At 46.5% G+C, this 16,526-nt stretch overlaps 1 protein-coding gene across 5 annotated transcripts in view; it reads right to left on the bottom strand.

Annotated features, from left to right (window-relative positions):
- Positions 1-16,526, bottom strand: part of PIEZO1 (piezo type mechanosensitive ion channel component 1 (Er blood group)) — a 204,499-nt gene that overhangs the window by 27,578 nt on the left and 160,395 nt on the right. For 4 of the 5 annotated variants that reach the window (XM_077450380.1, XM_077450390.1, XM_077450419.1 and 1 more), the window contains 10 exons: positions 15,049-15,145; positions 14,032-14,200; positions 13,329-13,418; positions 13,120-13,190; positions 11,382-11,456; positions 10,579-10,679; positions 8,794-8,911; positions 7,437-7,514; positions 4,440-4,615; positions 1,066-1,202 (listed from right to left, as the gene is read on the bottom strand). In XM_077450380.1, the coding sequence (XP_077306506.1) occupies positions 1,066-1,202; positions 4,440-4,615; positions 7,437-7,514; positions 8,794-8,911; positions 10,579-10,679; positions 11,382-11,456; positions 13,120-13,190; positions 13,329-13,418; positions 14,032-14,200; positions 15,049-15,145 (1,112 nt within the window). The remainder of the gene's footprint in view (positions 1-1,065; positions 1,203-4,439; positions 4,616-7,436; positions 7,515-8,793; positions 8,912-10,578; positions 10,680-11,381; positions 11,457-13,119; positions 13,191-13,328; positions 13,419-14,031; positions 14,201-15,048; positions 15,146-16,526) is intronic. The other variant, XM_077450398.1, reaches the window with a different exon arrangement.

Genomic DNA, 16,526 nt, shown 5'->3' with positions numbered 1-16,526 from the left:
GGACACGGGACGCGAGGAATAATACAGGACACGAGGAACGAGATGGGATGTGAGGAAGGACACGAGGAAGGACACGGGACACGAGGAACACAGGAAACGAGGAACGTCACGGGATATGAGGAATGACACAGGACACGGGGAATGACACAGGACACGAGGAATGACACAGGACACGAGGAATGACACAGGGCACGAGGAATGACACAGGGCACGAGGAATGACACAGGGCACGAGGAATGACACAGGGCACGAGGAATGACACAGGGCACGAGGAATGACGCAGGGCACGAGGAACGTCACGAGGAACGACACGAGGAACGACACCGGGCACAAGGAATGACATGGAACACAAGGAATGACACAGGACATGAGGAAGGACACGAGGAATGACATGGGACACGAGGAAGGACGCGAGGAGTGATACAGGACACGAGGAACGACATGGGACGCGAGGAAGGACACGGGACACGAGGAACGACACGGGACATGAGGAATGACCAGTTCCAGGAAAAAGGTGAAAATCAGTCACTTACTTAAATATATACATTTCTGACATCACATTATACAGTATCAGTTGAATTCTTCTACTTTATCTTTTATCTATAAAAAGTAGTCTGATCGATAATCAAGTGATTTTTTTCCTAGACTGAGAAAATGTCATCAATCTGCTGCAGATAGGAGAAGGCATTTCCTCAGTCTCTTTCCCCCAGTCAGCACTTCTAGAATGTTCAGGCAATGAATGTGTATTTTGTCGGATTGTCTTCTCAGGTCTCCTCACCTCTCCAGACCTCCATCCCTTCTTCTGGGCCTTGTATTGTATCCTCATCCTTGTATTGGCACCCAACTCTCTACAACACGCCATTCTACCGAATAAACCGCACTGAGTGCGCCCTTCAGCACACGCTCGTCCTCCACCCCCCACATCTGAAGATCCAACCTCTACTCACGTGTGGAATCTTTCATTCGATTCTTTCCAGAAACCTAAAACTAGACTTAGAGGAGACTTTGTCTTTCTCTTCTACTATTTTTGGAGTATCTCTCTCTCAGGGTTGTCCATTCACCTACCTTGTAGCCATACTGGTCTGGGAATCCACGCCTTTGTCTGGAGTCGGTGCCTCAGGGAATGTGGAGGGACCGGCTACCTTTGTGTCCCGGCCGGTCTCATAGATGGTGGTCAGGTCTCTTCGAGTCACATCTTCCCCCTATAGAAAAACGTACAGCGATCGTTTCTATCTACAGCTCAACCCTCTGATAAAACCCTCTTCTCTTCAAGACACAAGGTGGCGGAACGTTCACCTCCAGACAACGGATTGGGGCAATTCTATTAGTTTGTTACATTTATAAACTTTAGAAAAATGCTTTATATTCGTTTATTTGACTTTCTCAGTGTTTTACAAATACACAACTAGATGGACTTGTGTCTGTTTTCATTAGATAAACCCTCAGGCCCCACAACACCGGCCTCTATGGGGGATACAATCCTGTGAAGGAAGTTGCATTTTGCTGAGGACTTGTTCCTACAACTTGGTGAATGAGGTGAAATTTCACTTTGCCACAAAAACCCAATCACATGCAAGGAAAATAAAAACAAGATTTTTGCTTGCACATGATTGGATCATGGAGGTCACCTCATTCGCTCCGGGGAAAACTTCCTTGCAAAGTGCAATCTCCCTTAAAAAGTGAATTTTATCTGCCTTTAGTAAATTAATTCCAAGAGCTCTGCCTGAAACTTGTAGAGTCAGCGGCAGGAAGGAGAGGGAATGGAGTGAAATCACTGCTCCGCCTCCTTCACTTGCAGTGCTCCGCCTCCTTCTATTGCAGTGCTCCGCCTCCTTCCCTTCTAGTGCTCCGCCTCCTTCCCTTGCAGTGCTCCGCCTTCTTCCCTTGCAGTGCTCCGCCTCCTTCCCTTGCAGTGCTCCGCCTCCTTGCCTTGCAGTGCTCCGCCTCCTTGCCTTGCAGTGCTCCGCCTCCTTGCCTTGCAGTGCTCCGCCTTCTTCCCTTGCAGTGCTCCGCCTCCTTGCCTTCTAGTGCTCCGCCTCCTTCCCTTGCAGTGCTCCGCCTTCTTCCCTTGCAGTGCTCCGCCTCCTTCGCTTGCAGTGCTCCGCCTCCTTCGCTTGCAGTGCTCCGCCTCCTTTGCTTGCAGTGCTCCGCCTCCTTCCATTGTAGTGTAAAGTTCAGCTTGAGCTTTAGAGCTCAGTAAGTAGAATGTTTTCTCAGATTAGATAAGGACAGTCAGGAAACATACAAAGGAGCAAATGGCTTGTTAGGTGTCCTGACCAGAACAAAAAAGGGAACCCCTGATAGAATCGCAATGTATTTTTTTTTTTTTAAACTCGTATACTGAAGACTCAGCTGACATTTCCTATTCTTTGTATCATTCATTCACTTTGATTGTAAATTTTCAGCCCCTCCCCACTTTGTAAATAGCAATGCGATGGTTTGGATTCCTGTTTCCAGTATACTCTGAAGGACCCCCCCCAATAAAAAGGTGTAGTGTACATCTTCTCCTGATGAAGTGGCCACTAAAAAGCCACGAAACGCGCTGATGTTTAAACTTGTTTTTATGATCAATATATACCGACTTTCTTAAAGTGGTTGTAAACCCTTACAACACACTTTGACCTACAGGTAAGCCTAGATTAAGGCTTACCTGTAGGTCCAAGAAATATCTCCTAAACCTACACAGTTTAGGAGATATTTACCGAAAGACAGGCACTGCTGTCTACGGCACATGCGCCGTAGACAGCGGAACGCAGGTGCACTGAGCGCAGCACCGTCAACGGCGAATATGCCGCGCATGGCGGCTCCCGTGCGCATGCGCGGGAGTGACGTCATCGCGGCTTCGCCGAATGACAGCGGCGGAGTGGTAAGACCCACTGAGAATATGGATGCCGAACTACAGGGGACAGCGGTGACTTCGCTGGCTCCTGTGTCAGGTAAGTGACACATAATGGACTACTATGCGATGCGATGCATAGTAGTCCATTATGCTTTACCTTTGCAGGGAATGAAAGAGGAAGTAAACTCATCAGGGTTTACTTCCTCTTTAAGAATCCACTTGGAAGCATCTTGTTATTGAATGGGAGCCTCTGCTGACCACTTACGGATTCCATTTTGGGGCCTCATCCTTCCTACCAACATACTGCAGAAGTCTGCTGGGATTCTTTCTGATGTAATCTTATAGGACACATCTAAAGATGTTATTCTAAAGCAGTTTTCCTGTAGACCTTTTGTATTGCAGGCCGCCTTGTGACAGACTCACCCGGGACAGAAGAGGGGACTGCATGCTGGTCTCTTGTGTACCACATATGGGCCCCAGAGGACCCGGATAAACGTCTATGGGCCCTGGAGGACCCGGATACATGACTATGGGCCCCAGATGACCCGGATACATGACTATGGGCCCTGGAGGACCCGGATACATGACTATGGGTCCTGGAGGACCCGGATACATGACTATGGGCCCTGGGGGACCCAGACACACGTCTATGGGCCCTGGAGGACCCAGATACACTACTATGGGCCCTGGAGGACCCAGATACACGACTATGGGCCCTGGAGGACCCAGATACACGACTATGGGCCTTGGAGGACCCGGATACATGACTATGAGCCCTGGCATTTGAGGGAGCTCCAAGCATTTAGGAAGATGTTCTGTTAAGTAATGCAAAAGGACATTATTAAGGAGGCCATGATGGTCTCTGCCGTTTGGGGTGTGGTTGTATTCCAATGTTCTATCGTGTCTGCCTTGGATATTATGGGATGTGTATGTAGATTAGCTGTGAGATTGGTGAGGGGCAAACAGCTCTCACTGCTGATTGGACTGTCTTCACCGCCCAGAATGCAAGGGTTCGGGGATCGTCCAGAGTATTACCTGTGTTTTCAATAACAGTCCATGTTCAGCAACCAAACGAGTATTGTCTTGTTTGTTGGGAGCGGCTGGAATATCTGCTATCTATATTTAGACTGGGAGGAAGCGGTATATGAAGGAAGCGGTATATGAAGGAAGCGGTATATGAAGGAAGCGGAGTGTGGGACGTTTTGTTACCCCCCCTGTATTATGAACCTCACAGTATCTGCAGTGTGAGAGTATCTAAGGCACTGCTGCCTTACACAAGATCTGGAGTGGGATTTGTGGATGTTAGTTGGAGAGGAAGCTTTATGGAGGATCTGCAGTGCAAAGATCTCCCTGCTTCTTCTGCAGATCTTGGCTTCTTCCACTTCTGATTGTTACCCCTCTGGTCACTAGAATATCGGCTCTCATGCAGGCAGCTCTGACCAGGGAAGTAAACCGTTCCTTTATCAAGAATAACAAATACACCCCCCCCCCCCTGCTTTGGTCAGTTTACAAACTTTAGGTCCTCTAACAGTGAACCCCCAAAATCTTTGTATGTAGCCTCAGTATTTATAACTACAGACAGTGAGAAATGTCATCCTACCTTGGATAGTTTTTGTGCCAGGATGTATCTCTCCACCCACAGAACCGTTGTCATGTCCACATACTGTCTGGTTAGTGTGCCCAGCCAGTCTATCAACCCATCCAGCATGGCAAGCAGGAGGACCCAGAGAAACTTCAGTATATCAAGTATACGCTGCACCACATTACTGCCCCCTGCTGGAGAGAGAAATGTCAGATTAGATGGCATCAAATACCTGCATCAGTCCTCACAGTGATCCATGTGAAGTCCTGAAGATCCCAGGCCAAGCAATACTTTAGTCCTCAAGGAGGAAACTTACCTTATCCAACTCGCCGCAGCCCAGCTCGCCGCCGCCCAGCTCGCCCCCGTCCAACTCGCCTCCGCCCCACTCGCCTCCGCCCCACTCGCCTCCGCCCCACTCGCCTCCGCCCCACTCGCCGACACACAACTGGCAATGTTGTAGCCTCATTGGGTAGGGGATCAAGCAATAGACAGGGGGGGGGGGGTGTTGGGGGTGTGTGGAGAGGACGGTGCTTAATCTTGACTTGAAGAGAAAATGAGGCTCTGCTTACAAACGGGGCCTGAGATCCAAAGAGTTCCACAGATACGAGGATCCAGTCAGAGTGTATTCTGTGAACAATGCCGACATGCTGGATACTTTATATCCAAATCCATTTGATCAAATCGTGACTAAAGTAGAAACCGGAGACGACCCCCAATAGCCCCCAGAAAAAAGGGGAAAATGGACTCTCGGTACCCAAGGACTGCATGAAAAAAGAAAACGTAAAAATATGTATTTTATTGATACAGAAACTAAAAAAAATTCTTATCCAGATACATTACTAAAATGACATGCATCTCATTCACATAAAGTGAGTTTGAACATAAAAACATATATAACTCTGATAATGTTACACTTCACACGGTGCACAAGGCCAGGGTGTGCTATGCATCGATCGATTCTCCTAGTGTATCGATTTCACATCCCTTTTTCTCCTCCCTGTCATTGTTTTCCTTTTGCTTTGAGTTTTTTTTACTGCGGCTAGTCTTTTATTGCTCATACAGTTTTTCCAGTTCTCCTGGTGGTGCACTAGCTCTTTACCCCCTGTGGGGGAGGGGTGATTTTCACCCTGTTCTCTCATAGATGCCGGCTATCGCTGGTAAGAAAATATGTGGTGTCCCCCTACAATATAGTCAGTACTGTATTTAGCATGCATTATGAATAATATGCTTTTCAGTTGATTGATGTGTTTTGTTACAGATAATATTCTGAAAATATTCCTCCTGAAGAAGTGGAATTGTCCACGAAACATGTAGAAGACAATCAATACACTACAAGGATCGAAGTATAGCACACCCAGGCCTTGTGCACCGTGTAGGGTGTTACATTATCAGCGTTATATATGTTTTTATGTTAAAAGTCACTTTTTGTGACTATGAGATGGTTGTTAAACCACTACTTTAAAAACCTCCCATCCCCCTCTGTAACATAACATTATGTGTCTGTTATATAAAAAAGATTCCGACCTGTTCCTGTATCAGAGCATCTCCCGGTGCTCACGTGACTCCTCAGCTCTTTCCTCTCACCGACTGACAGCTATAGTGGGTGGGGCTGGGGAGGAGAGAGGTGAGGAGTCACGTGAGCGCCGGGAGATGCTCTGATACAAGAACAGATTGCCTTCTTTTTTATATAAGAAACACATAATGTTATGTTACAGAGGGGGGTGGGGGGTTTATATTGTCGTTATGTTAGCAGAAGGGGGGGGGGGGGGGCTGGGGAGTGGAGGAGGCTGACAGGTAGGGAGGGGAGGGGTGAGAGGAGGACAGAGGAAAGCTGTGGATGACAGAGGCGCCTAAACTGTCAGGGCTCAGCTGCCATGATACACCACAGTCCGTTTACAGAGGGGCGGGTATAGCCAGGCAGGATCAGTCGGGTATTTCAGGTGATACAAATGACAGAGGACAAGCACTGCTCTGTAACATGCTTTTAGGGAACAAGATTCCATTTTTTTTTTAGGCTAACAAACACTTTAATGTATCTGGATATAAACAATTTTTTAGATTCTGTAGCAATAAAATACATATTTTTTTATTTGTTTTTTTCATGCAGTCCTTGTGTACCGATAGAGTCCATTTCGCCCTTTTTCTGGTGACTGTTGGGGGTCCCCAGCTCCTTCTATTGCCATTTTAGGATGAGGGTACCCCCTTTTCATTTCTTCTTGTTTTGGATGATTATATTTCAAATAGTGACTGAGCCGTTTTGTAGGAAAACCCCTCAGTCATAAAAAGTAAAGGGAATGCAGACATACAATGCGGACTCCATTGCTTTTCACGGGAGCCCAGAGACCTTCCAGCAATCTTATCTACAAGGTTCAGCAATTACCACGAGGCCTCCTTATTGGACAGTCAGGAATTCCACCAATAAGCCAAGTGCAGAAGGCTGGAGGGGCCCCGCTGCGCATGGGTAGGGCTGGAATCACAGGGCCCCCCGCTGCGCATGGGTAGGGCTGGAATCACAGGGCCCCCCGCTGCGCATGGGTAGGGCTGGAATCACATGAAATTTATGCATTTATTAGATTCCCATTTTTCCTGACAAGTTTACTTATCTGCACTGGGGAAGTCAGCAATCTGATTGGACGCTTCACAAGACTGACAGGACAAATCTATAGGAGGTACGAGAGCTTGCACCGATTGTCTCCGTGTATACAGCTCTATGGTGGAGGCCGGCTTTCCAGATGCCGGCTGTCATTGCTGATCTCCTTCTAGCTCTTGGCGGTCACATTTCCTCACAATAAGTCTCTAACCCGGAACATGTAAGCAGATCAGGAGTTCAAACTTCACTGCTTTAAATCTGCGTGTTCCGGGTCAGTGACCGGAAATTACTGAGCTCAGAGGAAGCCAGGGAACCGGCATTCCATAAGAAGATCATCAAGATCCTGCCAGTACAGTCCACCCTCAGGAGAACCTTCAGCAAGAGATGAATGGAAAGCCTGGAATGGACTTCTCCGACTTCCTCACCTTGGTCATCGTCCGACGTGTCCGGCTCCTCCGGGTGTTCTGCTGGAGGTTCCTGGCTGTCAGGTGCCGGCTCTGCCGCTAAAAGACAAAATTCAAAGGGAAATGATGATTTTTGGGGTCTTTTTATTGAAGTTGTTTCTCGACGTTCAGAAGTTAATGTCAGTTTTCTATCTGTTTTTTTCTCACTTGTTAGATACAATCTTTATTTTGTAAAGAAACATTTAATCCATAATTCAGGAAGTACAAGAGAGCCAAGTCCAGCAATCCACATCTACTCTGAGGAAGGATTCATCTTTATACGGAGCCATCCCAGGCGGGTCAGTCCCTGGGAAGTCAGACACCTGTGTGGAATAATTCCATCTTCAGCTATTGATCTCTGTGAACATGTTTTAATGCAAATAAAGCTTTACCCCGAGTTCACACCAGTGCCATGCGGAAACCAGTGCGATTCCAGCACCAGTTCCCTCATCGCTTCTCTCCTGCAGGCGGTTCACACTGCCTTGTGCGAAGCGCTGTGGGTGTCACCCCAGGTAAGTTCACTGATCGCAGTGCGAACTTCCCTGCCAGCGTCATTTATACAGTAATCAGTGTATTGGTGTCACTGATCACAAAAAAGTGTCACTTAGTCAGATCTGTCCCCTGCAATGTCACAGTCCCGCTAAAAAACGCAGATCGCCGCCATTACTAGTAAAAATAAATAAACAGTAAATTAAAAAAAAACGAAATCTTTCTACTGTAGACGATATAACTTTGGTTTGCACCAATCAATATACGCTTATTGCGATTTTTTACCAAAAACATGTAGCAGCATTTTGGCTTAAATTGATGAATACATTTGTTTGTTTTTTTTTATATTTTTATTGGATGTTTTATAGCAGAAAATAAAAAAGTGTTTTTTTTTTCAAAATTGTCAGACTTTTTTGGTTTATAGCACAAAAAATAAAAAACGCAGAGGTGACCAAATACCACCAAAAGAAATCTCTATTTGTGGGGAAAAAAGGACGTTGATGTTGTTTGTGTACAGCGTCGCACGACCGCGCAATTGGCAGCTAAAGCGATACATTGTCTATACTTGGCTACAAATATAAATTTGTATTTAATAAATGGAAAAGTTCCTCAGAATCCTCATTTTCCCGTCTCTCCCAGAGCCGGAGGTCAAAGTCCCGGCAGAACATTACCGGGGCCTCGGCATCGGGGTCCTCCAATATACACGGAGAGGAGGAAGAAGATCCGTATAAAGTCCGATCCATGAATCGCCCCCCCCGGAGGGGATTATATATTCCCAGTAAAATAGAACTATACAGACAGAAATAGAATAATAAATGGCGGATATATAAATAGGGAAATCTTCAGTCACCTCCTTCGGGTTGGGCTTCTCCACCCGGAGTCTTTGCAGCTTCCATCCTTCCTTTCTGGCTCCTCCTCCTCTCCTTCAACGCAGACTTGGCATTGGTCACCCAGGCCTGGTAAGCCAGCTAGAGGGGACATGAAATGGGCGGGATTAATGGACGGACAGCAATGGTGGGTCACACACAGGAGGCAGGATTACAGATACATTGTTACAGAAGAAACACATTAAAGATTTAAAGAAATAGTTCTGTGGAAGAGTTGGAATAAAATGGCCGATGAGGTCCCCGGAGGTAGAGGAGCGCCGGACACAAATTCAGTTCACATCAGCCCCATTAATAACCACCAGATCCCGGGATACAAAAATAATCCGTCTCCAGCCAACACCTTTTATAGTGTTGTGATTAGAGCAGTGGGCGGAGGGGTCTGGGGGAAGGAGTTTTACCATCTGTGGATGTTGGGGAGATTTTTCCTCAGTCAGGACAGGAAGTGATAGAAAATCTCTCCAATAGACAGGAAAGGTGAGATCACACAATGCTGTGATTGGGATGTTCCTGCCCCAGGCCCCTCCCATTCTTTGTAGAGGTGTCAGGAGGACAGGAAGTGAGGGAAAATCTCCCCAGGGGGTCATAGGAAGTGACAGGAAAGCTGACTATCCATTTCTGATGACAACTACAACTCCCATCCTATGACAGTCGTCCCCAGACAAGAGTGACGGCGACTCTCCAGAATAGAACATAGACAGCAATAAAAATCCGTCAGTTCCCCGCCCTTCCTGGCCGGAGTTGTGCTTTAACCATCCATTGGTTTGCCAAGGTAAATGTCGTCAATGGAATGGTAGATAAGGTAATAAATCAAGCTCAGGGCTACGGCACCAACTGGGATATTGATATGAAGAGCCAACAAAGGCTTTCCAATAAAAGTGATTGGGTGACTCGGGGCTCCCAAGCTGCACCCCCCAAACTGCACCAATAATTACAATGTCACAGCCGGGTTTGTTAAGCTGCACTGGAGGGCAGGGGAGACACGGGGGGGGGGGGGGTAATAAAATCAATATATTTTTTTTAAAGCACCCTGCAACCCCCCACCCCCCCTATATAAAAAGAACAGCGTAGGGGGAGGACATGTATGTAAACCTTGATTCCCACACACATGTGAGGTATCGTCCCGAATGTTGGGGTCACATCGGTAAAGAATTATTCACCATAATTCCCAATGAACTCTAAACTGATGACCCGCCGGGTAAAGCGCCATCTATGGGGAATTTTGGGTACCATCGTTTTTCCAGGGGTGTGCGCAATTTGAAAAGTTGGGTATCAATTTCCACAACACAATCTTTTATATTTTACCCAAAAATCGGGTATAATATCGTGTTTGTACTAAGATTTATTTTAGTGCATTTTTTCCTGAAAATATTAATTTTATACATAACTGCACAAATATCGTGCAACATAAAAAAATTGCAACTACCACCATTCTATTCTCCAGGGTACCCTGCTTTCAGTTTTTTGTGGGGTTATAGTAATTTATAGAATAAAGATTGAAATTTGTTGACGTGTGCAAAAAATAAAAATGCCCCGATAGGCCGGTGATTAAAACTTTTCCTGCATGAAGAGTTTTGGCTAAATAAGATTGCATTGTAAAATGGCGACACAACCTCGCCATTTATTTTCTTTTATCGACTTGAAAATGATAATTTAAGTATTTTTATGTCATCATTTGGTACAACTGGATGAAGACTCTGCAATAATGAGTATATATCAAACGCCATCTTCACACGGCTCCTCCTCCTCACCTGGAAGGCGCTCTGTTTGGGTGGTTTTGGTTCCTCCAGTGCGGACTCCTCCTCTTCCTCGCTGTCTGACTCAAATAGGAAATAATCCCCCGAATGCAGCACTGCGGGCACAGGATACAAAAAACTAAGCGAAGGTTTAATACAAACATATGACAAATAAAAAGAATTGATAAAAAACAAACTTTTTTTTTTTTTTTTAAACTGAGAAGTCTGTGCAGCCCCATGGCAGAGCTTTCTCTACCTGAACTCCACATATGGGAACTGAAACAAATCATTTAGAATATCAATGAATCCTAAACAGACCCTAGAGCAGGGCTTCTCATCTCCAGGCCACTAACAGGCCAGGTTTTCTGTATTACCTCGGGGGAGATGCAGACTAGAATATGTCACCATGGAGCAGCAAATGATATCACATGGGATGTATGTCAGTTATCTTGAAAACCTGGCCTGTTGGTGGATCCCGAGGACGGGAGATGAGAACCGCTGCCTAGAAGCTGATTGGCCATAAAGAGCGATTGTTTTACACACACAAAGATGGAGTTTGCCTATTTGTGCAGCTGCAAAGGACGGAGCTCTGCAGAGATCGGCCACAGAGAAAACCAAAGCAAGTAACCAGAGAATTACACTGCAGCCAATCACTTCTTCCCGAATCAGGAGACGTCACCGCCAGATTGGTGACACATTCTCCAACATCTGATGGCTCTTTGCTAGACAAGAGGAAGCGATATTTTCCTTCATCAGATTACATAGAAGATTACGGCCGCCATGGATGGATGGATGGATGGAGCATTATTGACAAGTACCTGAAGCGTGATCCAGCCAAGGGCGGCTCCAGTGGATCTTTTTTGATTTCTTCTTCTTTGTTCCTTCCTCCTCTCCTGTGAAACAAAAAAAACCACGGCGTCAGCGACAGGCAAATGCAGAAAAGTATCTGTGCGGTCCACAGCGACATAAACTAAACAAATATACTGAAGAGGGGTCCGCCCGCCCCTTTAAGAATTCAAAGTCAGCAGCTACACACATACATACTTCTACACCAGGGATTCTCAACCAGGGTTCCTCCAGAGGTTGTAGGGGTTCCTCCAGAGGTTGTAGGGGTTCCTTCAGCATTGGGAAATTTCTGCCTCTCAGATAAGTTCCCACCGACACCATTGATCTATTAAGCTCTCTGTAAGGAGGGAATTCTTCCCAATGACCACAAGTGTAAGGACCGTTCTTCCCACTGACCATCACACTAATGTATCATGAGTTGCAGATTTCTAATTTTTAGCAGAGGGTTCCCCCGAGACCGGAGAACTATTTCAAGGGTTCCTCTGTGTTGAAAAGGTTGAGAAAGGTTGCTCACCGCAGGCGATCTTCCAATCGGCTGGTCAGGTGCTGCCGCGGCCATCGCTTCAAAGGCCGGGCCCCTATTACATGAATGTGTGAAGTGCGCTGCGCTCCTTTACTGGCTGGCAGAAGAGGGGGGAGGAGGAGGAGGGGAACCAAGCTGCTGGCGTAGATCGCCTGCGCCCCGGGAGCTCACCCATTGATCCGGTGGACCCGCGATCGTGGTAAAGAGGCAGAATGGGGATCTGTTTATGTAAACCAGGCGGATCCCCATTCTGACAGGGGAGGAGGGAGAGATCTGCTGTTCCTAGTGTTCAGGAACAACGATCTCTCTCTGTACTCCCAGTCAGTCCCCCCCCCCCCCCTACAGTTAAAAAACACCTCCCAGGGAACCCCTTGATCGCCCCTAATGTTAACCCCTTCCCTGCCGATGCCATTTATACAGTAATCAGTGTATATTTATAGCTCTGATCGCTGCATAAATGTCACTGGTCACCAAAAAATGGCACTTAGGTGTCAGATTTGTTCGGCGCAATCCCACTAAAAATCGTAGTTCGCCGCCATTATCAGTAAAAACAAAAACAATAAAAGTCAGACTAATGGCGGAAGACCCATAAAGTCGGCACCTCATCCCAAATAATAAGATAAATAGAGTAGAGTACATTATTTATAAGCACCGCAAAAATCCCAGACACCTCTACTCTAATAAAAAAAAAAAAGAAAAAGTCCCTAAATCTGTCGCCTATTTTGTAGACGCACTTACTTTTGCACAAACCAATCAATATATACGCTTATTGCGATTTTTTTACCAAAAATATGTAGCAGAATCCATATTGGGATAAACTGAGGAAAAAATGTGTTTTTTTTTTTTTTTTTTTGGGGTGTTTTATAGCAGAAACTAAACGATGGGTTTTTTTTGTTTTTTTTTCAAAATTGTCGCTCTTTTTTTGTTTATAGCGCAAAAAATAAAAACTTCAAAGGTGATCAAATACACCCAAAAGAAAGCTCTATTTGTGGGGAAAAAAGGACGCCAATTTTAGTTGGGTAAATCATCACATGACTGCGTAATTGTCAAAGTGACAGTGCCGTATCGCAAAAACGGCCTGGTCATTAAGGGGGTAAATCCTTCCGGGTCTGAAGTGGTTAATTCTGAGATTCTTCCTAATAAATGGAGATTTGATTTATCTATATGAATCTGGTGGCAAAGCGTACCAGTCTCCTCCTGCTCGCTCTGCTTCCTCCCTTGGTGGTAGCGTTCTTGTTTCGCACGAATTCTCTCCATCCTGTAGAAGAGAAAATGTAAAAAGGAAAAGTGATTTCTACAATCTCATTCTTCTCTAAAACACAGATTTTGTGGCAAATCTGACTTAAATAATGGGGATGAGCTATGATTGGCTACTTATGATAACGGGGATTCTTACTGCTTCTTGAGCTGGGTCAGCGAGCGTCTCTCCGTCTCGTGGTGGAAATCCATGTTCTTCCTGATCTTGGCCATATACAGCTCAAAGCCCCTACAATGAAATATAACCAGGTGAGATAAAGTGACGTCACATAAAATGTTCCCATCCCGCCCGTCAGAAGACCCCCCCAGGAGTCAAGGAACCAAAAATCAACATATGAATTTTCTGCACCAATAACTCTTTTGCCTCAGTTATAGAATGGTGACAGAAAATGACATCAGAAGGAATAGAGATCATCACCGGCAGGCTATTCTATTCCCCGTATCCTATCCCTCTTCACCAAGCATGGGGTGACGTCACACCCGTATCCTATCCCTCTTCACTGGCACCAAGCATGGGTGATGTCACACCCATATCCTATCCCTCTTCATAGGCACCAAGCATGGGTGATGTCACACCCATATCCTATCCCTCTTCATAGGCACCAAGCATGGGGTGACGTCACACCCGTATCCTATCCCTCTTCACAGGCACAAGCATGGGGTGACGTCACACCCGTATCCTATCCCTCTTCACTGGCACCAAGCATGGGGTGACGTCACACCCGTATCCTATCCCTCTTCATAGGCACCAAGCATGGGGTGACAGATGTGTCCAGATACGATATCACTATATAATCTCCAACGTATATTGTTGTCTGGGATTGGTTGTGAGAAGAGCGGACCTGAAGGCTTGCAGGGAGGAGGCACGAAGGTCGTTCACCACATGCAGGAAGTAGGAGCTGAGGAAGACTCTTCGCTGCAGCAGGAGGAAGAAGAAACAGATACTGTCCCAGATGATTCCGGCTTCTTCCACCGGCAGCGGACATTCATGGCCTTTGTCCACTTCATGAGCTGATGGAAGAAAGAGAAAAAGAATATCCTCAGCACAACATTTCCAAGTTCAAAAATGACTCCTCAATACTCGATACAGCCCCACGTCAGAGGACCTCTCAGTTCCGTGTTTCTGATGAAGGGTCTTATTATTACCGCAGGATGCCAAGAGACCATTGTGTGCAACAGGCTGAGAGCGGCCTTTATTGGCTCCACCATGACCGGTCTCTTCATAAAGACATTCCTTGTAAAGCACGCTGCGACTTCCACCTACAACCCCCACCTCATTATATGGAACTTGAGGGACCAGCTAAGAGACCGACCCAACCCCTATGGAATATATTACTATACCAATGGCAAGCCAGGTCTTCTGATACAACATCAGTCCCCCGACCTCCTCCCATCAGTCCCCCAACCTCCCATCGGCCCCGCCACCTCCCATCAGCCCCCTGACCTCCCATCAGTCCCCCCGACCTCCCATCAGTCCCCCCGACCTCCCATCAGTCCCCCTGACCTCCCATCAGTCCCCCCGACCTCCCACTAGTCCCGACCCCCCATCAGTCCCCCGACCTCCCACTAGCCCTGACCTCCCATCAGCCCCCCCGACCTCCCATCAGCCCCGATGTTCCATCAGTCCCCGGACCTCCCATCAGTCCGTGGCGGAGGTGGAAGGGGACTCATTCTCATGTAGGTGGTCAAGTAGGAGGTTCAGATCCGGCAACCCCCAAACATGCTTTCATGTCAAGTTGTGTAATGGGGGGGGGGGGGGAGTGACAGGAGAGGGCGAAGGGGCTTTAAATAATGTGCAGATGCCATCATATAGTGTGATTCCCCCCTCTATTGTGCAGTTTGGCGCGGCCCATACTCACGGTTGTAGTAGCCCTTGACGGTGCAGACCAGGCTGAAGAGCTGGATCACCCAGCAGAAGTTGTTCTGCATTTGCTCCACAAACACACATGACAAAAGCTGGAAGACGGACAAATATAAAGACAGACCGGGTTATAGTGATCTATACAATATATATATATATATATATATATATATATATATATATACACACAATACTACAGATGTGGTGGATTATAAACGTCCTCCAGGACTGGCCACACACAAACACAGAAATTTGCAATCGCTCTCAATCAGTTTTGTTTTGGTGAAATGATCGGAACTTACAACCGTCCACCAATGGCTTCTATCAAAAAACCTTCAGACTACTGAAGGGAAGTCACTTTGATCGATAATTTTGGGATCTAAATCCAACTTCTTAGCTACCAAATGACAATCTATGTCCACTGAGTGCCATACATGGCCAGACAGTCTCAATGGACAATGGAATGGCAGTTGGCAGGGCTTAGCAATGACATCAAAGGTAGTAAGACTCCAGTAACAACATGAAAGGGGGGGGGGGGGCACAAAAAATCATAATAAATGTAATGGCAGACATCTTGTTGGGCGTCTTTCACTACAAGGGTGTCCACTGACTTTGGATCTCATTCAGAAGTCAGTGTAGGGGAAGTTCCCAAAAACAATCCACAGACATGCAGGTAGGTTAATTGGCTTCTGTCCAAAATTGGCCCTAGTATATGAATGGGGACCTTGGATTGTGGCTCCTTTTGGGAGTAGGGACGTGTGATGTGTGTGTGCAATGTACAGGGATGGGGACAATTGTAGACACTCACTCAGGTTAACTGGATGGACTGGTGTCTTTATTCAACCTTACTAACTATGAAACTATGAAGATGACCTGGTTCTGCATTCCCATTGACTTGCATGGGGGAGAAGCAGTTCCAGACACCGGCTCTCCGTGCTTCAATGGCTCCACTGGGCACATCTCTGCTTCTGATTTAGGCTGCACACCTGTAGAATTTATTACCAAGGAGTCTCCCTCCCCCTGTTGGATTTTTGCTGTGGAAGATTAAACAGGAGGGAGCAAGGATAGATTCTCAGAGATTGGGAGAGCCAGGAAATACAGTGATAGAGATCTTACAGCAAGAATTCCCGAGAGACATCAAAATACAGTGGATGAGTCCCCGAGAGCCACCTACCACTAAAGAACAAAATACGACAGCGACCCACTAATCATGGGGTACTTTGTCACAGTAAGTGGGCTTAAGCACCATATAGCAATACAGTGACCAAATCCTCATGTGTTTTCATAATGTTCTGGGTGTTTTATAGCCTTGCAGGAGGTAAACGTCTTTTCTGCATGTGTGCGCTGTAATATTTTGTTCTGTAGTACGGTCTTATGGCTGCACCATCTTTAATGCATCTTTTAGGGTGTGCCCCCCAAATATCTTGTCTGTCCACCTGTAACTAAAACATCGCATTTGGTGGAGCGGCTCCATGA

The sequence above is a fragment of the Lithobates pipiens genome, unplaced genomic scaffold, assembly GCF_037356315.1.
Source record: "Lithobates pipiens isolate NorthernLeopardFrog02 unplaced genomic scaffold, aLitPip1_a1.2 Scaffold_10, whole genome shotgun sequence".
Taxonomy (NCBI): Eukaryota; Metazoa; Chordata; class Amphibia; order Anura; family Ranidae; genus Lithobates; species Lithobates pipiens.
The sequence above is the reverse complement of the archived record's forward strand: the minus strand, read 5'-3'. Positions and strand labels throughout refer to the sequence as shown.